The sequence below is a fragment of the Lolium rigidum genome, chromosome 3, assembly GCF_022539505.1.
Source record: "Lolium rigidum isolate FL_2022 chromosome 3, APGP_CSIRO_Lrig_0.1, whole genome shotgun sequence".
NCBI classification, from domain to species: domain Eukaryota; kingdom Viridiplantae; phylum Streptophyta; class Magnoliopsida; order Poales; family Poaceae; genus Lolium; species Lolium rigidum.
This window is the reverse complement of record NC_061510.1, coordinates 196,086,468-196,109,680: the sequence shown is the minus strand read 5'-3', so window position 1 is coordinate 196,109,680 and position 23,213 is coordinate 196,086,468. Positions and strand designations below refer to the sequence as shown.

Sequence of the window (23,213 nt, the reverse complement as noted above, 5' to 3'; positions counted from 1 at the left end):
CGTTGGTGTCATCCTCGGCCTTCTTCAGCGTCTCGAATGACGTGAGGATGACCCTTTGCTCCGTCACCTTCTCCTCCGGATCAGGCCCGCTCCAGTCGTCGTTGTCGTTGTCATCGTCGTCCTCTGCAGTCGCTGCTTCCCGCTGTTGTTGCTCCGCGTCGAAGGCCGTGTGAGCCGCATCCTCCTCGGCCGCCTCCCGCAATGCATCGACCATGAACTGCTTGTTCATCGCCGCGAGCTCCAGGTCCTCCTCCATGACGTCGTCCTCATCGTCGTCGTAGTCAAACTCGAACATGAGAGGTGAAGGCGGAGGTGGAGATGGAGGCGATGGCGGAGGATTTGTAGGCCTACACGCCGGCTCCCATTTCAACTTACATTCATCACAGAAACCTCCCTAGTTTCAGCCACAAAAGGACACGCTTAATTCTATTCATGGTAGCAAGATAACCCGAAGGGATGATCAGCGGGGTGAGGTGGAAGATTGCTTGTGTGGTGAGCACAGATTTGATAAGAGTCACCTGGCCCGTCACATGGATATTTCCCCTCATCCCAAGTGACTAGCTTTCCAGCTATTTTATCCTCAAGCGGTTAGAAATCGACCCTCTTTATTTACCGCACGGAGGGATGGATGCCTAAATACTTTTGAAGTTGTTTGAAAGTTAGGCTTTCATTTTGTTTGTAGCATTTTGAAATGAATACATTTCATTTACATTATAATTTCAAAAATGGATACTTGTTTGATTGCCACAGGAATTGCAAGTGACAGCAGAATTCAATATTAAATTTGTAAATGGCTTTGGTAGAGAAACACAAATGATAGATCTCAGCTTGGAATTGTGTTTACCTATGGCATCATTTTGCTAGATTTTCTAAATGAAATGACTGCCCAATTCTGTGACAACCAAACAGTCCACCTAGGGAATTCCAAAATGAATTCCAAGATTCCATACCCAAATGATGGATACCAAACGACTTAGGAAGGATGCATAGATCACCGGCAAGTCACGAAGCACCTCACCAAGATATATGTTATGACATTTTATTGGCACCATCAAGCTCTTTTGGAAATGTGTCAGGCCAGTGACCTCGATTTGTAATTTCCTCTTTGTAGGGAGCCACAAAAGCCACCACATGATCCATATATAGAAGTTCTAATGATGTTTCCTCTTCCTCTAATCTTGTGTAGAAGATCGTGTTGGGTGGCCAATTCAAAGATCTGTTGAAGAGGGTCAATGACAAATTTAAAATAAAACCACAGCAAGAATTATAGAACAGAGATAGTAACCTTGGGGACTTGGATGAAGACACGTTTGCCCTTGAAGTCAAGGGACAGACTGTTACTACATTCTTTGTTCCAGAAATAAAAAGAAACTACCGCATTCCCTTGCGATCTTTGCCAAAAGCAAAATTACACCCAGAGAAGCGTGCCCTGGTGACATATAAGATTAACATAAAAAAAACAGCATACATATTCCTACCTAATGCTCTAGTACCATATTCTCTTATTACAGCTAAGATACATTGCTCTAAGAAGGATATATTTCAAATGCTAGCTCTAGAGGGAGTACTAGCTCCAGCGGGAGGCAGAAATAAGTCCTCCCATTGTGCACTCTGCAATCTTGCAAACCAAGATCCCAAGGTGGCTGGGTGACCAAGTCTCCAGCCTCCAGGAGCAGCCACGGGGAATGCAGATCACAGAGAACGCCCCACGAGGCCATCATAATCTCCTAGCGCAAACAATGTCATCCAATAGCTTAGTGTTCGTTCCATTTGTTGACGTACTTCAGGAACGCCATGGAAGGGCTGTCCCTTGGCTGAGCTCGAACACGGGTGGAACGGCGCAGCACAGCCTCCTCGAGTGATATTTTGTGAGTGATCTCTTTCAATCGCTTCTCTAGCGCATTGCTGCAACATGTAGAGAAAAAGGGTTAGTCGACACTTCATTGATGAAATGGCAACAGTGCCATGTCCATTTTGCTATTACTGAGTGTAAATGATGTAAGATTGCAAGTCTGTAACAAGATTATTGGATGATCAGAATCAAATCATTGTGGACCTTCTAGCACTAGACAACTGAACATCAAAGCTTTGGAAGAAGTCTTCCATAATCAAGGAAACAAAGTAGGTGGCTTATGAGATGAACCCATGTTCTTTCCAGTTATAATAGAACATGTGCACTAACTATAACAAGAGGGCAAATAGCCATTTGGAGAGAAAAGACATAATGAAGGCAACGATGTTTGCTTCTACCATATAAGTACCTTTTCTGCAACCAACAAAAAAAGAAACCCAACAGTAACCAGTTGTAAAGATCATAATCTATGTACCTTATGCTATTATAGAACTTCTCCAGCTGCACTTTGAGAGCTCTCTCTCGTATACCTTTCACATTTAGTGAGCTCATGAGCACATCAAGCTGTCATTCAAAATTAGCATATAGTTAAACAACCATAGCTACCGAAAGCCTTAACAAACTCTCTTAACAGTCAGAGCAATAGCAATTACCTCTTCCTTCATGCTGTAGTATCCCCATTCTTTGCAATCTGCACTTTCAACAAAAAGCCTTCCTTCACGTTTGAAAAACCAGTACCTATTATAGTTTCTGTCTTTCCCAAGAGGGCTGGCACGGATGGATAATTTTGCCTTCTCAGTTTCAAGGTGTCGCACCTACAAATATATTTCAGATTTGATAAGCACAGTAGCTAAACTCGGTATAAATAGCAGTCAGTGACAATGAAACATGTTAAATCCATAGAGAGATGCATTCACACATGAGTAAACTGGAGTCAGGTGCTCACCAGATGCAATTTTCTTTCCGCCTTGCTTGCGGAAACATCTCTCTTATCGCTTTCTTCTTTCCCCTTACGCTGCTCATCAACACACTCGTTGCCATCTTGTACAACATCATTGTTCTCATCTTTACTGTTTTTGTTTTTCTCTTCTCTCTCCTTTCTGGCAATCTCTCTTTTTGTTGCAACAAGAGCCTGTTGCTGCTCCAGCCGCTCACTTAGTTTCTCTCTTATAGCATCAGTTGCAATAGCTTCTTCGACTAGTTCCTGGAGAATCTTAAGTTTTATGTCAACATCTATAGAACCATAGTAACCCCTTCTTACAGCCCCAGAGTTACAGGAGAGTTCTTCAATCTCTGTCTTCTCCAAGAAAAAACTAAGATATTCAGCCCATTTTTCTGAACTTAACTGCAGAGGAGCATACAAATAGAAGAAATTAGGTATATTCAGTGGATGGAAAGGTAGCGAGACAAGGCTAATTTAACAGGTAAAAGGAAAACCTTTGGTTTCCTTTTGTTGGTCTGCGGAGCTGTAAAATAATCACTGTCATCCTCAATAAGCAAACGGAACAGTGCTGAATGTATTTCCACAATAAGAACATTGCTTTCTTTGTGGCAAATTGCATTCTCCAGATCTGCTAGTGAAAACGGGTACAGATTCAGAACCCTTCCAAAAGATAAGCAGAAGTCCCATACCATAAGTAAATCCCCCACAGAATTTCTTGGTATCCCAAAATCTGTAACCAGAGGAGGTCTCTTCAACAAAGCAGGATCATCTGCAGCAGGGCTTACTAAGAGATCATCTATTGGGTACTTAATTGGCACAGATGCATGTCCCTCGTCTGGCAAACATACAAAAATCAGCAAGGGCGAATGTCAAAAACCTGCTAACAAAATTATTACAGCAGATGGTGCAAGTTCAACTGAATCACCTCTCTTGGACTTCTTTCTCCCATCTTCAGTAGTTACACAGTCATGCCTTTTCCTCCCTTTCTTTTGCAAACCTTCACCATACTAGAAGAAGAAAGCTAGTTTCAGTATTATAACATACATGAGAAGTATATACGCAAGAGAATGCTTACCATTATGTCATTAGGGGGCTCCATGGATATGCCATATTTCTTGGCAAGATGTTCATGTAGAATCCATGGGGTACCATGTGATGTTGAATCCCGGATCAAAAGCTTCAGAATATTCCTACTAACAGGCGCCCTGCGGCGAATGAGATCTGTAGCTTTGACTACTGACGTGTTGATCACAGTCTTGCTCTTGCCTTGGCGAATCCAGCCCACCTCATACAACTTTGTGTCACCAGAATCTAAAATCTTCAAAATCTTGCAGGGAGCCTCAGCATCATCCTTTTTAGCATGCAACTCTATTCCTTCAAATACATCTTCCTGGAGAGCAACATATATCTTGTTGACAAGCTCAACTAGGCCAAGGGTGCCTGAAAGAAAAGGTGACACGAAATATTGTGTCATTCTAACCAAGTGAAGCATTTGCACAAAATCATCCAGAAATATTTGAACTTACTGTACTGAGTCATCCTGAGAACATGAGCCATTATCTCTGTCGGTAAGTTCTGAGCCTTCTCCATCGCCTGGTGCTCAGACACCAAAGCTTCTTCAAAAGTCAAGCTGGATTTCCCAGACACCTTACATGTCCAAACTCTCTGGCGATAAAGGTTCAGCCTCTTAACATATTCTCTGGTGACCAATTGTTAAGGGCAGAAGCATTGGAAGTTTGGAACCAACATCAGGGTTGACATATTCCAGTGCAAATGTAAAAGGCGTAAACAGCAACAAGGGTTACTATTTTCTAAACAGATGAAAACCAAAGATGAATTAAGCTGTCATGAAAGAGGATACTGGTAATCTAGGAATATCTCCTTGGTGAAGCGAATTTGGAAAACCGTCTGCTCAGGGTCCAAGTCCTTTGGGGGCTCCAGTAGGGAGAAAGGTTTCTTGTTGAGGAGAGGCATTGGACCTGTGACCGATCCTACACGATAAGAAAGCACAATTAGTATGACTCTAACAAGCTAACACATAGGTAGGGTATAAATCAAGGTGTCTGTAGGAGTCGTGGTGCACTGGAGAAAGAATCTAGGGTACTAGTAAAATCAATCAGGCAGCAGCGTGTGGAGATAAAATTAAGAAAGATCGTAGTGCATGCGATAAGCTGGCACATAGGACACCCGACTATCATACCCAACCATAGTATAGAAGGCAATCTAATCTAACTAGTTTATCTTGTGTGGCAGTCCAAGCAGCAAATTCAGACCATCAGACATTGATCTACACCTAGAGTTGAGCACAGCAAGACGGTGAGCATTCTGCAGAGGCACGCAGAATGACTAAGCACACAAGCCCCGGTTGCTTCCTCTGAAGCACTTACTTGCTCCAAATGAGGAACGTGACGCGTTACTTTGGTGACCCGTAAGTAAGCTCACGAAATGGCTGCAGCGCCTCGAAATCCAAGACTGAAGAAATCACATACGGACTCCGACACCAAAAGTTTTTTCTCGAATCGACGCCCCGTGTGCAATGTTTCCAAGACCGGCGTCTTGGCAGACAAATCCCCTCCACTCGCTACGGCGGCACCGCCTGCCTGCCCGGCCGCCCCCGCCGCCATTTGCGGAGACCGAGCCGGGTAGGCGCACGCAACGGATCAGGGGCGCACGGAAAACAAACAAATAAAAGCACTAGGAACCGCGGATCTCACCGGGATGGTCCGCCGCGGGTACGGGATACGGGAGCGGTCGAGGCGGGTGTCGTCGGGGAGCCCGCGCCAGGCGGAGGAGCCCGGCTATGCTGCTCGGTAGACGCGCGGTGGCGGCGGGGACGAGGACCCCCGGATCGTGGCGGGGCGGGCGAGATGGAGGGAGGGTATTCGATTTGTTTGGCGCTCTCGTTTTGGATTCGCGTTTTGAGGGGAAAAGAAGGAAGCGGAGGAGTGAAAAAGAAGCGCGGAGGTGGGACGGAATGGTGGGAAATTTTGGGGGAAGAGCGGTTGCCCAGTCTGGAAATCTCCAAAGCTCCAGCCCAGGTGTCAATCGTTTGGCGCCCTCGTCTCCAAATTTTCATCATTTCTTAGCGCTCCAATTCTGATTTGGTTTGGGCAGGTTCGTCTTTCTTTTTTTAAAAAAACAAAAAAAAAAAAACAATCGGTTAGCACAATCCTGCACAGCACGCCATCATCCCGTGCACCTCGTCGTGCCCAACAGATTGCCTTGTGAGCATAAAAGCGGAAATTCAATTTGGTTCACGGATGTATGCTTCTCTAAAAAACTACTACATACATTCAATTCTTTAATAAAAAATTCTACATGTACATTTACACAATATATATCCTTTTGTTAAGTTTCGTAAAAAATGATATTTTTTGTGATCTATGCCAAAAAAAAAAGGGGAAATTTTCTTGTGAAAGACTTATTTTTAGCACCATTTTTTTTCCTTCTTTATATACACCACACAATAACTAGATCTTTCATGAAAAGACATTGTAAGTGTGTAACACATGAAGATGTGTGTGCGGTTTTTTATTTCATTTAAAAAAGATTTAAAATATATACAAAATATATTTTAAGATAAAGAGAGCATATATCCTCGTAATCCAAACACTACTCCGGAATACAAGGGTTTTCATTTTGGCGTGAACTTTGTACACGCCAATAGCTAGAACTCGCTTCATTAGGTTGGTCATAGTGGTAAGTATTATGTACTAGTATCATGCATATGATACTTGTATATGATACTATCTCCAGACTAATCACAATGGGGAGTATCATATAGTAGTATCATGCATATGATACTAGTGTACGATATTATCTTCACAATGAATAGTATTATGTAGTAGTATCATATGTTACATGTATTTAATGATTTGTAGAATCTTAATACAAAAGTGTGTACAAGATGTGTTTGCATTAATTTTTCTACTTCTACGTGCTATAATACGGTGATACCACTATCATCTATTTAATCATTGATTGATATGACACATCAGTATTTTGCATGTATGCAGTGCATGATACTACTTATGATAGTGCCATTGTGAGTAGTCTCCCTTTATCCTAGAGTACAATGTTAATTTGTTTTCAGAGGCAAACTTTAACTAATACTTGGGCCCGCCAATTATTAGTTGCATGTCATTCAGAACTATACCATCGGATGCTTGTTTCGATGGACTTTACAATGATATATTTTGCGGATGACATATAATTATATGTGGGTACCTAAATCTTGAGTTAAAGTTTGACACGAAACCGATGTGGACTTTATTCATGGTGGAAGAGAGTAGCAATCATAAGCACATTATTAATATTGATTGAAAAATATTTTATTTGATGTGATATAAGAAGTTTGGAAACTCCTAGTCTCCGCCATCGATTATTTATATTGTCTATATCTATACATCTACCCCCTTGGATTTCTGAACAGACGTACAGTACTAGTAGGGCCTACTATTTTTTATCATGAAGTAGTATCATAGTTTTGTTATATTTATTATGTTTTAAATCTCGATGCAAATTTGTGTAAAAGATTTTTTTTGGTATTAATTTTTCTCATGATATGTGTTATGATACGGTATCCACCTATGTTACTCTAATCTTCTCTCACCTCTTTAATTAGCTGCCACGTCAGCTTTTTTGTGGAACCAATGTGCATGATATTAGCTAAGATACTAACATTATAGCTAGCCTTATCTTCTGGATAGGCATAGGGCGCGTTTGGTTGTCAGGGCCGATTTCCTGCATCACTGGCGCGGCGGGAAGGAGCCCCTGCGCGTTCAAGACGAGCCATGGGCCATAAAAGCGACTTTGTTTGGTGGCCTGCACGAAGATTTTTCGGTCCCGTGGAGATTTGGACTTTGGCCGTTTGGTAGGTCGGTTTTCAGGCCTTGTAACAGCCCAAAATGGCGCCCCTGCTGTTTGGTTGCAACCCATAATCCGGTTCTGGTTACCTCTTCCCTTCAGTGGTGAGGTTACCAGCGATCAACAACACACGTAAGAACAAGTAAGAACACAATCATAGACGACATATAACTTAGCAGTGATCATAGACGGCACAATATTTTGCACACACGATCATAGTTTTGGAGACGGCTGACAGGATCATAGTTCAACACACTAGACAGGAGCAGCAACTAAACAGGACATGGCACCAGGTTAGCTTCATACATGGTGGTCGGAGACGACGCACCTGATGTCATCGCCATGGTACGGGCACCTGCTGACCACCTCAGTGCAGGTGTGGTCGAAGATGACCACTCTGTACTTCAAGGAGGACACCCTTCTGAAGGTGACGAACTGGCCTACCTTGAGCTGATGGGCGATGGCGAAGGTCGACCATCCCTGGTCGATGAATGCATCATCGCCTTCTCTCCTCGTAGTCATCCTCCAGTTGCACCCGGTGTTGGTGGTGACGATGATGTTGGAAGAGATTTCTCCGAACCACTTGACGAAAGCTTTAGGGATAATGAGGCGGCCGAAGGTGGGCTTGAAGATGATTTTGAGGAAGTGGTCCAGCCCTGGCTCGTCGTGGAAGTGGCCGACCTTAGCCGACCTTCCACGACGCCTCTTCGCCGGTCCCTCGCCGGGAACCTCAGCAGGTGACCCAAGCATGATCTTCTCAGTCTGCCAGAAGAACAGAAGCAATTAGAGGTGTGCGTGCTCACAAGTAGTGTAGATGAAAATGGACATTGGTAACATTAGTAAGGCCTCATACAGTTGGTCACACGACAGACATAGGGAGTGGCCACAAACTAAGTGTAGTGTGCTACGATAGTGGCACACATGACTAAGTTTGAGGCCACCACCTAGCCTTCCATTGTTTCTTTGTTGAATCATTGACCAATGCACCAGATATACCAAAACGAGGTCTCATATGTTGGATCACACGGCAGGCAGAGGGACTGTCCCCAAACTAAGTCTAGTGTGCCAGTAATACGGCACACATGACTAAGTTTGAGGGCAGCATCATGCCTATCGTTGTGGCATAGTTGAATCATTGGTCAATTCAGAACTGAAGAAGCAAAAACATGCATAGCAGAGTATCAGAGGCCTCGTACAATGAGGACATATGTAGGAGATGTTTGAACAGAACCAATGGCTTGGTCATGTTAAGTCATGTCATAGGTTCTGATCAATCATCTCCTCATACTATGATCCCAGGGTATAATCATTGGCCTAGTTCAATAAAGAAATAACACAATTGGCACTTCAAATTGAGTACATTACGAGTGGTACTTAGGGTACATTACAAATTGTACTTATGTCACATTAAAAATTCTCATACAGTACGTCTACATCACATTCATCACTCCGCATAAGTAGCCCTGATCCTCTTGAGCTTGTCCTTGATTGTAAAGTTCACTTGAAGCAGATCGTATATGTCATACTCTAACTTTCTCTTCTCAGCCTTCAAAGCCTGTTTTTCTCCCTCCCATTTATGTTTCTTAGCCCTCATCACTTGTGTTTGTGTTTGCTGCATATTCTTGAGCATTGCAACTTCCTTCTTCAAGTCCTCCCACTCCTCTTGCATCTGAACAAACTATCGCGGCTCGGCTCAACTTTTCATACAACAATGACAACAAGGTAAACCCCAGCACAAAAAACCCTTCCCCTCTTTGCATGCACAGTAAAATATGCCAGTTTCACCTATCCAAACCCCGATCTATGAAGGATCTACCGTAATCTGACACTATAATAACAGATTTAAGCAAATCGTGACCGTGAATTGCAAGAACTGGACAAGAAATGGGGACGAACACCTTGCAAATCGTCAATCCGACCGCTCTCCTAACGGAAACCCTAGCAGATCTAATGTGCATGTCGTCGTAAATGCCCCAGAATGGCATGTTTGAACAAAACGACGTAGGTGAGAAGGAGGGGTCGTTGCCGCCATTCTTCCGGCCGAGGACGAGCTCGAGGTCACGGGCGAAGACGAGATGCCGATGAGGACTGCGGACCAGATTGCGGCCGATGTCGAGGTCCTCATCGCCGACATCTCCTCCTCCGGTAGCGGTGCTCCTCCGTGCGGCGGTGCGGCGGATTGGTCAGCGGGAGGGGAACCGCCAGGTGATGTGACAGTTTGGGGAAGGTGAGAGTGCGGTCGCGAGTGAGACAAAGGAGATGGGAGCGGTGAGGCTAATTATGGCGCGTGTTCCCGAAGGGACGCGGCGTCTCTGCCTCCCTTCCCCACGCGTGCAGCCTTGTGGCCGCAACGGGCCTGGGCCCGGAGAAACTGCCATTCTGGGCGTTCCTCCAGGGCCTGTCCCAGGGGTGCTTTGAGAACCGGTTTATGCAACAACGCGGCTCGGCCCAGGCATCCAAACGGGCCGAAATTTTCTCGCCCCATGCGAGTCAAGGGGGATGCAGGCTACCAAACGCTCCCATAGCTGAGCACATAATAGCACCGCGAGGTAGGGGTGGACTTGAAGCTCGAGGCTCGAGGCTCGGCTTGGGCTCGTTGAGGCTTGGCTCGGGCTCGACTTGGCTCGAAGGGCAGGCAAGCCAAGCCTAAAACATGGAATCAAGGCTCGAGGCTCGACAAGCCCGCTCGATGAAGCTTGCAAGCCGGCTCGAAGGCTCGATGTAATTAAAAATTCTCCATGACCTATGCTAAAAATGTAGCATTTCACAAATATAAACAACAATATAGCATGAATACGTCCCAAACATAGTGTAACAAGTTTCACAAGGGACACATAACGATGACAGTAGCATACACATGTACTTAGTCCAACACAGTGTCATACATCACAAACACATAGACTTAGTTCAACAACTTCGAATAGAACATGAGTCACAGCTCAATGAAACAAACAAGTCTTAACATGAATTTCAACCACAAAAGAACAACCGATCCATCATTTCATCTCTCTTGACCGCGTTGCCATCTCTTGTCACTTCATAAACCGCATGTCAAATCTGCACCACATATTTAGACTCAGCTACGTTGTTGTATAATACATTGCAGCAAGTAAAGATACCAAAAAAGAGCACTACAAACTCAATTTTGATTATGTAGAAAACTAACCAGCAACTAAATGGATCAAAATTTCAGTACAACGAAATTTTGCTTCAGTTTGGATGATATAGAAAAGATTCCAGCAACTAAATGGACCTCAAAAACAGCACCAACTCAATTTTTCTTAGGTTTTGATGATGCACAAAACATTCCAGCAAGTAAATAGACCAAAAAGCATGTGCCAACTCAGTTTTGGTTCACTTGTGATCCTCTACAAAATATTCCAGCAACATTTCAGCAATTAAACATTGATATTTTGGTGATGGTAATTGGTTTTAGAACTTACTAGTTGCTTCCCGCCACTCTTTCCTTGCGATGGCACCTGCGGCTGCGGTGGACGTGTGTGCGATCCTTCACTGTCTCTTCCAGGAGGCATTTTCGATGGAGGAGATAAGCAACAACGAAACAACATGCAACAATTACAACTAGACGTTACATTACACAAACATATACAACTAGAGTCTACAGAACATATACATGAACATACGGTTCATTCTCGGGAGCAATTGCAACTAAACTATGACTCACGGTTAGGAGAAGAAAGTAAAAAAAGGAAATAAATAACAGTGACCAGACCATAGCTTACCTTACAGTCCCCAATGGTGGACTGGGGGTGGAGGGCCGGTGGGGCGGGCAGCGGGCCTACAGGCGGATGGCAGGCGGTCGGAGGGCCGAGACGGTCGACGGTGCAGCACACGCCGCCGCAGCTAACCCTAGGCGCGCCGCGCGCGTTCTAGGTGAGGACGGGGGAGATAGTCATGGGCGGGGATCCATTGGAGACTGCGGGGAGAAGGAGAGACAGCGCCCGACATTGGTGGTGGAGGCCGGCGAGCGTGGCAGCGCTGATGTCGTTCTTCTCCAAGATACTGCATCGAAGAACTGATCCAGCGGATCTTGAGATTGACGAAGTCACCACAGGCGTCTCGCTGTCAACGGGAACGTCGTCTCCCACTGAAGAATATTTCACCTTTATGAGACACCAAAGTGTCAAATCTGGGATTTGAACTCTGGTGGGTTGGAGGTGTCACTGCCCTCCTAACCATCCAACCACAGGTTGGTTCTCTAAAGTATTGTTTACTAATCCTTTGACTTGGCATCGAAATGTAAACGTGGAACTTCTTGTAGGTGCGCGTGGCTCGGTCTGTATGGTCCCGTGTCAGTTGTCACCCGCGTCGACGATCAACTGGTTGGTGCAACACCTCTTCTTCACATTCGATCTGTGCTTTCGCAGGCGAAGCTAATAGAAGCTAATGTTCACAACAACTGATTAAGAGAGAGGTATGGTACCTTATCATATTATCGTGGCACGGTAGAACTTAAAATTAATGATAAATATATTTTGTACATAAATTTGTGTTAAGGTGTTACTTCTCATCATCTAAAAGTAGGTGTCTCATTTTTTCTATATACGGATATACAGAGGTACTTCATATTCCCTCCGTCCACAAATAAATGAACGTGCGAAGAGACAATTACATTGAGAAGAAAGATGCAAACCAATATATCTTCTCTTTAATTAATTCACCTACAATAAGCTAAAAGCATGTATAAAATAGATATAACATGTGGTGAATATTATTGGGTTTGATTTCTGTATGATGAGAGAGAAGCCATTTTTGCTACTTTAAATTACATTGGGAAGGTAGAATTACACTCTTTTAAGGATAAAGTTTGAGGTTAAATGTCCGCTTATTTGTTGACGGAGGGAGTATGTCCATAAATAGACGCTTGAGATTTGTTTAAATTTAAATGCATTTAGATACATCTAAATTTAGACAAAATTCAGGCATTTATTTATAGACATTTATTTATAGACGGAGGTAGTAGTATAAAATATGAGAAGACTATGATAATACTAGATTATATTTTGCATTGTAGTGGTAGTAACGTGAGTGGGGATGTTTGGTTCCCGGGTGAGATAGTTACCTTTTTTCAGCAAGTCAGAAGCTACGTCTTGAATACCGCTCTCATTTCCCCTCCCCACCGCTCTCGACCCTCTACAGTACCTGCCCCCTTTCTCCTCCTCGCCGGGCCTCTCCCTCCTCCTCTCCGTCGGAATAGCCGGTCGGAGATGGAGAGGAGACCGCGTCGGAGTAGTTTTTAGGCTTAGTTTTTTAGTTTTCAGCGGTTTGCCGGTAGTTTGGAGTAGGGTTCAAGATCCTCTGGATCTGATCTTGAACAGCCTGTGTTCGTGGCTCCATCTTCTCGAGCTCCGGTGGTCGGAGACGGCGAGATCTGCCGCCCCAGGGATCTCCACGCATAAGATCCACAACTGCTATCCCTGGATCTGCGGTGTTGGGCTTCCATCTCTTCCTCCTCTGGCTGGCCATGGTGGCGAGGAGAAGAGGAAGGATGATGCCAGTACATGCGCATCTGGAGGTACGCAGGGGTCTCCTCCAAGCATGGCGTGTCGACGCTGCGTCAGGCCGGCGCCGCTGGCAGACTCTGTTGTTCTTCCATGGTGGAAGACAAAGAGATCTGCTTCTCCGGCGCGCCCCTGCTTCAATAAGCGTCTTCGTCAACTCTGCTTGGGTGGCCTGCTTCGCCTTCATCTCCTCTTGGCCGGCCTCGGTGGCGAGGAGGAGGAGAGGATGTCTGCGACTGCGACGACCTTGCAGAGGCGGCGCTCGAGGTGTCTGGAGCGTGCAACCTCGGCAACAGCCTCCAAGCGTCGGCTAGCTCTGGCCGTCGCTATCCTTGGCCATAGGGTTGGCCCTGTTGCGCTCGGACTTGATTCGAGCTTTCTCCTCCAGCGTTGGAGGTTCTTCGACTACGGCGTGGCGAGGAGCGTTGCTCCGTCCTCAAGTGGTTTCGTCCCCGAGGATGGATGCGACGGCGACGCCGGTGCGTCTTCTTCTGTCGGCAATGGACTCGATCGCGTTTCTACGCGTCTCTGCAGGGTGCTTAGTGCAAAAGATAGCGACTTGGTTGTAATTTTTCTTTTCCTTGAGATCCTCTATGTAACTGTGCTCCCACCGACGATATAATGCATGCTCCAGGTCCTTCGGGACCTACCTTGTTCAAAAAAAAAAAGCTACGTCTTGAAAGTTTCAACAAAAATCCCGAGAAAAATTCTAGATGCAAAAAAATAAATTGGCCTAATAAAAACTAGATAAGGCAACATATATGATGATAAAGTTACGTTGAACACTGCCTCACCGTTAGAGAGATAGTGAGATTTCATTCACATTCGATTTGTGCTTTCGGAGTCGAAGCCAATAGAAGCTAATGTTTCACAACAACTGATTAAGAGAGAGGTATGGTACCTTATCATACTATCATTGCACAAGTAGAACTTAAAATTAATGATAAATACATCTTGTACATAAATCTGTGTTAAGATATTACTTCTCTTGGTCTAAAAATAGGTATCTCAACTATTTCTATATACAAATATACGGAGGTACTTCCTATGTCCATAAATAAACATTTAAGATTTGTTTAAATTTAAATACATCTAGATACATCTAGATTTAGACAAAATCCAGACATTTATTCATAGCTATTTTGCATTGTAGTGGTAGTAACGTGAGTGCTAGCACCACAACTTATCAAATCATGGCATATTACTCAACATAGTTCCACTACTAACATCATGCCTTCTCCTATGTCCTCAAAAACTAAACGAACTACTCACGAGACATCATATGGATTTTTTTTGAGGTAAATCAGTGGGTTTCCCCACTGTGTATATTTATAAATTTTCAAAAAGTAGTATGTACAAAGAGAGCATATTGCTAGAGTTTAGCAATAGCTAGCTAACTAGCAGGCCCTAAGCCCAAAGAAAGAAGAAGGAAAAAGAACAAACTTATCTGTGACTATTGAAATCTCTCAACCCAGGGTTTGAGGCCAGAATAAGACTTTCTAGGAGTCTTATAAAGAAGCAGCGAGACTTCCTCCTTGAATTTTCTTCGACATCTGTATAGATTTGGTGGAGTACTTTTGAAGATGAAAGCATTGCGAGTAGTCCGGATAGCCCACGAGATCAACATGATCAGCTCCATGAAGAAAGGAACATTCAGAGATAGTTTCAAACTTGTAATGAAGCTTTGAATATCTGTCTGTTGTGGGGGAGTCCAAGTTGGGCTTACATATTGCCAACACATCTGAGCAAATGGACACTGAAAGAACAAGTGAGTTCTTGTTTCCAATTCATCCTGACCACACATAACACAAGAGTAAGTGTCCATGAAGAAATTCTTCCTTTGCAAGATAGCCCCGGTATTAAGGCGATTATGGATCAGCGACGACGTAAGAAGACCTTATGTTTCGCCGACAACAACTACTCCACATCCATTTCAAGGCTTGGATAGTGCCACCCTTGTTCATGAGAGATTTATAAACTGCAGAAGTTTTAGTAGCCCTGGAATTCCCAAGAACAGTCCAAGTATCCAAATCAGTAGTTGGCTCAAGATTCAAAATCAGGGCTTGGAAAAGATGGAATTGCTGCAAAGCCTCTTCAGAGAGAGGAAGGTAAAAGAGTTCAACCAAATCATTAAGAAGCAAGGCCTTCTGAATAGAAATGTTTTCATCCTTACAGAAGGAATAAAGGTGTGGCCAAGTATCTTTCAAGATATTAGTGGTCCATTTGTCTTGCCGTAGGAGAATAGTGTTGCCTTGCATAAAATCACATTCAACCAGGGTTTTGAAGGAGGGCAGCGACTTCAGACGGCCTCTCCACCGTAAAGAAACCTCTCTAGTTCTAACTGGAGGCAGACAATTGGAATAATATAATTCCCAAGACATCTTTACCCAGGGCAGATCAGCTCTTCTATAGAATTTGTGCAGATGCTTCATTAACAAACAATCATTCTGGACTGAAAGATTCAGGACACCTAGTCCACCTTGATCCTTAGGTCGACATACCAAATCCCAGGCAGCAAGAGGAGGATTCCTTTTCTGTAAATCCTTGTCTCTCCATAGACAGTGTCTTCTGTACTTATCAACTTCATCAATAACCCATTTGTAGATCTTTAAAGAACAAAGGTAAAACATGGGTAAAGATGAAAGTACTGAGTTAACCATTCTTAATTTGCTACCATAATTCAGATACATAGCACAAGTCGGTAATCTCCTCCGGACAGTCTGTATTAGTGGAATGAAAAATTCTTTTCTAGGCTTGGTTGTACTCAGAGGGAGTCCCAAGTAGGTAAAAGGAAGGCTTCCCTGCTGGCAATGTAGGGCATCAGTAAGAGCTGTAACTTCTTCATCAGCAATATTTATTGGGATAAGACTAGACTTAGAGTAATTGACTCTCAAGCCAGAAATATCCCCAAAGACCTGTAGTATCTGTTGTAGATGCCTAAGTTGTTGCTCATCTGCTTGAAGGATGATAAGGGTGTCATCAGCATATTGCAAAATAGGAAAGTCTGTGGAACATTGCAAGGCCAGAGGTCTGCAGAGAAGGCCATCCCTCAAAGCTTCATTAACCAATGATTGCAGAACATCAGCAGCTAGAACAAAAAGCAAAGGGGAGAGGGGATCACCCTGTCTTACCCCTCTTTTACACTGGAAAAATGATCCAGGAATTCCATTCAATAGCACAGAGGATGTTGCAGAGGTTAAAAGCTGTTTTATCCAGGAGCACCAAACAGGGCCAAAACCCTTTGCCTCAAGAACTGCCAAAATGAAGGAGTGGTTGACCTTATCAAAAGCCTTCTCAAAATCAATCTTAAATGCCACTGTTTTCTTTTTAGTTTTATGGCAAAAGTGTAAGTATTCATAGGCCCAAGCCGTACAGCTCTTGAATAGTTCTAGATTTTATAAAACCATATTGATTCTCATGAATAATACTCTGAATGACAGTTTGTAGTCTGTTGGCCAGCAGCTTGGTGAGAAGCTTCAAGGTGCAGTTTAAGAGAGAGATTGGTCTGAAATCATGCACTGTCTCATCATTGTCTTTCTTGGGCACCAGAGTAATAAAGCAACTATTGATACTCTGGAGACAAAGGTTTCCTTGATGGAACTGATCACACAGATCATAGAAATCCTTTTTAATGATAGGCCAACATTTTCTAAGAAACTCAGCATTAAATCCATCAGGCCCTGGAGATTTGTTATTTGGAAACTCCTTAATAACTGCATCAATTTCATCATGAGTGAAGGGTGCTTCCAAGAAAGCAAGGTCAATCCCTTCATTATTCAGCAAATGTGCAAAGGGAGACAGAGAAGATATGTTTTCTGTTTGCCCTAGCCTATCCTTGTATGCATGTAGGAGCAAAGTGGCCTTGGTAGCATGATCACTGACAGGGACACCAGAATTGTCCTTAATTGTAGCAATATGGTTTTTATTTTTCTGACTTGAGGCCATTGAGTGAAAGAATCTAGAGTTCTCATCTCCCAAATTCACCCACTTAATTTTCCCCCTTTGCTTCCAGTAGGCTAACTGTTGTTGCAAAAGAGTTGCCAGATGTTGCTTCATAGCAGTTCTAAAAGATCTTTCCATAGTGGATAAATCTCTGAAATTTTCAATAGCATCCACAAGTGAGATCAGGGAATTTAAATCAGCTATGTCTTCCTTGATGGATGAAAGATTCTTAGCCCAAGCCTTGAGGTCCTTTCGCAAGCATCTGAACTTAGCAAGTAATCCTCTTGGCCGCATCAAGCATAATGGATAGATTGAGTCCATGCCCTTTCAACTAGAGGCAAAAAACCCTCCATATTTAGCCACTTGTTCTCAAACCTAAAAATACAAGACTTTGGAATTGATGTCCTGGATAGAGAGAACACATGGGATATGATCTGAAGTAGTCATAGCAAGGGGCTCAAGCAATAGTGTTAGGAAATGCTTGTGTCCATGCTAGAGAAGAGAAAAACCAATCTAGCCTCCGAAGCAAGTGGAGTGTGTTGCATATTACTCCATGTGTACTTTCCGCCTTTTAGGGGAATGTCAACCAAACCAAGGTGGCTAATAGTCTCATTAAAAAGAAGCATCTCATTGATATTACCCCCAGTCCTGTTTCTATCTTGAGGGGATCCGATGAGATTAAAATCCCCAATCATCGGGTAATTTTCATCTCGAAGGGATATGAATATTGTACATCCACTTGGAGAAACCGAATCCGCTCATTGTCGGTGCATGGAGCATAAATATTTGTGAGTGTCCAATAATCATCGGACTTTGTTGCATGGAATTCGACCGAAAGTGCATATTTATTCGGAAAACTTCCACTCCGAGTGAAAACTCGAACTATCCAAGACAAGTAATTATACCTCCCGATCGACCAACAGAGGGTACAAAAGCAAAAGAGTCAAAATTGCGTGGGCAGAATTGTCACGAGAAAAGTGAGGTCCACTTGCTCCCTCTTAGACTCTTGCAGGCAAATAACATGGCATCCACTTTCACGAATTTTATCAAAAATAAGTGTCCATTTAGAGGGGTCATTAAGGCCTCTAATATTCCAATTTAAGATTTTCCAAAAGATCTTATTCATTGGAAACAGGAATAGCTAGTGGAGTAAAGTCAAGTACACACTGACAGATAAAACATTGACTAGAAAAAAGCCATCCATCATAATAACCAGGTCCATCATCATAACCAGAACATTACAGAGATTGGCAAGGAAGCCCCAAAAACAGTATCCAAACATAAAAACTAGTAGAGCATACTGGTATCGCATTACATATCATGCAAGCATAGACACTGCCCAAAACAAGGGGCCAAAAGAAAATAGCTATCAGAAAAAGAAGCATGCTTGCATCACTTCTTCCTGGATTTCTTGGGCTTGCTTGCATTGGGATCATCTGTAGTTGATTTGCCTTGACCACTCCTAGTTATCACAACTGGTGGTTCATCTTCTTCTCTCTGTCATCCTTGTCATCCACCTCGGGGGAATCCTGGATGTTAAACTTGTGACATAAATTTCTCACAACGAGACTTCTTGACAGGGGAGCAATGGCAGCACAAGCAAGACAATTCTTGTCAAAGCAAGTTTTAGCTCTATACCCCTTATTGAGAAGCTTCGGTCCGGCACTTCTTCTAACTTCGAGAGCAAACTAAGGGAAGATTTTTACCCTTTTTCTTGTGATGCGGAATCGAAGTAGAGAAAGACTGTTCTTCAGCTTGAATTCTTGGAGCTTGTGGAGTGAGGAACCCCTGGGTTACCTCCAAAGTTGCCACAGAAAGAGAGCAAACAGGTGGGGCTAGAGAAGGACAATTCCTTGGGAGAGCAAAAGCTCTAGAAGCAGCAGGATTATTCACATCAAATTCACTGACAATCTGCCATATCCTGGACTGCAGGAGGCTCTTGGCCCAGTCAAAGTCCTCTGGAGTTAAAAGCTTAGCAAGTAAAAATCTGCCCATTGAGCAGAAACGCAAACCGTGTTAACCAAAGCACCATCAGGCTTGAAGAATGAAGACCAAGCAATTGTACCTTCTTTGGAATAGAAGAAAGAGGCTTGTTCAGATCCATAACAAGGTGAAATGCTTGCCACTGGGTCCACAGGTAGCTCAGGGACAAGTGCCAACCCAATATGCAGCTGCTGAGGATGAGCTACCCCATTCACTGAAGCTCCAGACTCATCTGACGGAGTATTAGCAGAACTGATGGTAACAGTTAAATCACTAAGCAAATCATCAGGTTGATCCATGTCAACATCAGCAGGTGGCTGGACATGAGCATTAGGAGCACCTAGAGCAAACACAACATTTTCCCCAGGCAGATGGTCAACAGGATTAATCAAATCATTCAGTTCTAGAAAATCCCCTTCATCTAACTGATGTGGCTGAGCATTGAGATCAATAGGGATATTATGAGGTATAACATTCGAGATCAGGTGGTCCATGTATCATATTATCAATAAGGCCAAGATTTTGACCAGCAAGGTTGACATTGACAGGAGCTAGATTCTGGGCCTGAACCTGATCAGGAAGCCAAAGTGGCCATCCATGTGGAGCCTGTTGGGCTTGGTCTGGAGCAGCATGTGCTTCATCAGCAGGTGCAAAGGGGACCTGGGGCATTGGATGTGGAGTAGAGCCATCGTCAGGGGAATATCTTCATCAGCTGGGAGCCCACCAAGCAATTTTTGGCTAAGGATAAAAATTGGCACTGACCAAGATTCAGCAGCCCACTCATTGCCAGAGGAGACAACACATGAATGAGGAATGTGATGCAAGTCAGCCACTCTAACTTTAACAACAAGAGCACCATAAGTACTAACTTCTTTATCCCAAGAAATGAAGGCACCAAAGTCCTTAACAGCTCCTCTGATGTGTTCATCAGTCCACATATCACTGGGAAAAGCTAACAGTAAAAGCCAGCATTCTCTATTATAGGTAAAAGCGCGGTGGTTCAGCCCCTTATTGTGCTCAACGAAAGAGACTTCCCTGCCTTGGAACCGAAGAGGACTATTATTGACAAGCCAGTCTCGATCAGAAGGGGAACTAAGGCGCACATAAGCAGAGCCAATAGGACAGCGCTGTGAGATACCAAGTGAGAAGCCGAGCTCATCCTCAATCAGCGAACGAAGAAAGAACCTGGTAGTCGCAAAAGGCTGATGCGCAGGGAAGCTAGGCACAATGGTGGCGATGGCGACATCCTCGTTCTTGGCGGTGACCGGGCGGGCGAGGTGGTAGCGGCATTGCTGAGGCCGGTTGGCTACCTCCACGATCTCGTACTGACCGGGGATGAACGGAGAAGGATCCACCGGGAAGTTGGCCATCGCAGATTGGCTCGAAGTAGCGGCGGCAGGCGGCGAGTTCGGCGAGGAGCTACAGTGTTGCTGCGCAGCAGGGTGCCAGGGAGATGAAGAGGCAAGGCCCAGGCCAAGAAAAGAAAAGGAGGAAAAATCCTTAATTTTCTCCAGGCAGGTGGGGAAGGTTCCAGGTGGCCGAGATCCAACTGCCAGGGTTAAGTCAAGATCATCCATCGACGGCTGCAAGGGGTCGTCATTAGACGGAAGGTTAAGGTCCAAAGTAGCAGTGTCAGGACCTTCCTTAAAGGGCAAATTGACTTCCTTTTGAACCCAGATGCGTTTGCTGGCATTAAAACAATTATCTTTAATGTGGCCAGGTTTATTACAAGCATAACAGATAATCTGATTCCAACAATTACAGCGAGTGTGTCCCATCCGGAGGCACCGAGGACACGTTGGCTTGGGCTTCTGCACTGATGGGCCTGACTGTTGGGCCGGAAACTCCAAACGATCAAAAGCAGAGATTCGCTCAGGGCCAGATGGATATCTTAGTCTGTCAAAGGCCGAAACACGGGCGCGTGAAGATCGTGGCCTCGTGGGAGCCAAATGGGCCTGTGCATTGTTTGAGTGCGAAGCCTGTTGAGTAGTTTGAAATAAATCTTGCGCGCCCGACGGCGGAATTGCAGCCAGCAGTCTGTCAAACACAGATTGAATAGGAACGGTTGTCGTAGAGGGCACGTTGACAGAGGCTGGTAGATCATAACCCCAAAAAAGACGCCCAATAATTTCCTCCGAAGGTTTACTAGCAATCAAAGTGCGTAAATCTCGCTGATGTGAAGGTTGCAGCGAATCAAGGGGAGAGACAACCAGACGGTCACCATCATCATATCGCAGACACTGCAAAATCTGATCATAGCTAAGTCCTGCAAGAATGGCTTCAGAGAGACGCTGCTTCTCCCAGGCAGTGAAATCTTGAATGAAGGGGAGCTGAATGATCCTGTGTTGCACAGGGGTGGCAGGCTTGGCCTGAGGCTGGCTGCCCAGGGGGATAGTGTTAGCTCCTGTCAAAGGTTGACGTACAGCATCAGCAAATGTTTTCCTGCCATTAGACGAAAATTTTCTGCTAACAGAAGTCCATGACTGTTCTTCTTCCTTCTCCCACAGATAGAATTCTCTAGAAAAGTTCGGACCACCATTGCCCCATAGCAAAGAACACCTCAAACTCTGAGCACTTATAATGCTTAAGATTCTTGATAAAAAAAACCCACCTCCTTGTTGCAGACTGAAAATCGATAAGTGCGATCTCGAAGAAAAATAACGTTAAAATCTTGAGGTATACCTCCCAGAGAGACTTGTAGCAGCAGGGCAACCATGGAGGGGTCAAGACGATGCTTTGAACGACCAAAGGATGCAACTAGAAAGAATTCATGGCGGTTATGAGCCCTAGAGAATGCCACAGGACAACGGAACCGATGCCAGATCTGCTTTTGCAACCCAATCCCTGGCTTGAGATCGAGAGAAGGGGGCATCATGGGAACACGAGTTTGCCGCGCCTCCACGGGGGACTCAGCTTCAACAAGAACCTTGTGGCAAGGGAGGGAGATCACTGATCCAGCAGCGATAACCTCGCCCATGGAGAAATACCGGGCATCAACCAACTGCCCATCAGAGTTCAGCAGCGCCAGACGCATCGCCTGTGGGCGGATGCAAAGGAAGCCCGAGTCCGAGTCGGCCGAAAGCGGCCGAGAAGAGAGAAGAGAGCAGAATTTTACCTGCCATCGAGATGGCGAAGCCCCCACCATCGTGAGGAGGCTGAACTTCAAGGAGGCGACCGAGGAAGGAGGGAAAGACAGCCCACTCAGCGGCGATCGCCGCCGGCGGAGATCTCAGATCTCAGATCCGCCATCCCCTCTCTATGATGTTATAGTAATAGTAGGAGACATCATATGGATCATAATCAGAGGTGATATAATGATCAATAACAATCTGGACATAAACCTTAATTCAATGGTTTCACTCAATAACATCAACTAAAAGGAGTAATCAACACCGGGAAAGTTTCCCCTATGAACTAGATAAGTATCAAACCCAAGATGTTACAACGGGACGGCGTGGAGACGGCGGCGATGATGGTGCTGGTGGTGGAGATGATGGTGATGATGATCCCGATGAAGTCCAGCTCGATGGCGGTGACGATGACAATGATCTCCCCTCTCTGGGAAGGAATTTCCTCGGCAGATTTCAGCCTGCCGGAGAGCTTTTTTCTCTCTCTGGTTCTTCGCCCCGTAGCGGCTGCGGAATATTTCTATGGTCGCTCCCCCGATCTTAGGTTTCCCGAGGGGTTGAAATACGCGAGGGGGCATCGTCAGAAGTGGGCCAGGGCGGCCACACCATGCCTAGGCGCGGCCTGGGGTGGGCCCATGCCTAGGGGTGGTTTGGAGCCCAGTGGCCCATCTCGGCCTCCCCTCCTGGCTTTCTCCGTCATCTGGAAAAATATGATTTTCTGTATCTTTGTTGGAAATTGTTGGTCTTCAGAAATATGGTGCCTTGACGGTCATTTTTCCAGGAGATTGCTGGATCCGGTGGTTAATTCTCCAATAATTATCAAACATGGAAAAATAGATGGAATAACATAAGTATCATCCTGTAAATATAAAATATATCAATGAATATCAGTAAATTATGATATAAAATAATGATGCAAATTGGACGTATCAGGAGGCCGCAGCAGCGACCGACCACACCGCCGAGGAGGCCGCAAC

The 23,213-nt window shown here is 44.7% G+C and overlaps 1 protein-coding gene across 1 annotated transcript; it reads right to left on the bottom strand.

The window, feature by feature from the left end:
* Positions 1-1,362: 1,362 nt before the first annotated feature.
* On the bottom strand, positions 1,363-19,602 carry LOC124695949 (DDT domain-containing protein DDB_G0282237-like). Its single transcript, XM_047228748.1, has 14 exons — positions 19,138-19,602; positions 18,923-19,096; positions 8,250-8,423; positions 7,968-8,141; positions 5,069-5,120; positions 4,657-4,786; positions 4,322-4,494; positions 3,871-4,235; positions 3,721-3,802; positions 3,290-3,630; positions 2,799-3,197; positions 2,506-2,667; positions 2,328-2,416; positions 1,363-1,905 (listed from the first exon to the last, which is right to left on the bottom strand). The coding sequence occupies exons 1-14, from the start codon at positions 19,600-19,602 to the stop codon at positions 1,755-1,757; spliced, it is 2,931 nt and encodes a 976-aa protein (XP_047084704.1). The 3' UTR covers positions 1,363-1,754.
* Positions 19,603-23,213: the final 3,611 nt, after the last annotated feature.

Excerpts from the sequence above, each read along its gene's own strand:
- LOC124695949 (XM_047228748.1), bottom strand. The coding sequence starts at position 19,602 with ATGGACCACCTGATCTCGAATGTTATACCTCATAATATCCCTATTGAT. Across the intron at positions 8,424-18,922 it reads TTTCTGTGGCAACTTTGGAG|ACTGAGAAGATCATGCTTGG; the intron begins GTAACCCAGGGG and ends TTCTTCTGGCAG. Across the intron at positions 3,803-3,870 it reads AGCCCCCTAATGACATAATG|TATGGTGAAGGTTTGCAAAA; the intron begins GTAAGCATTCTC and ends TTCTTCTTCTAG.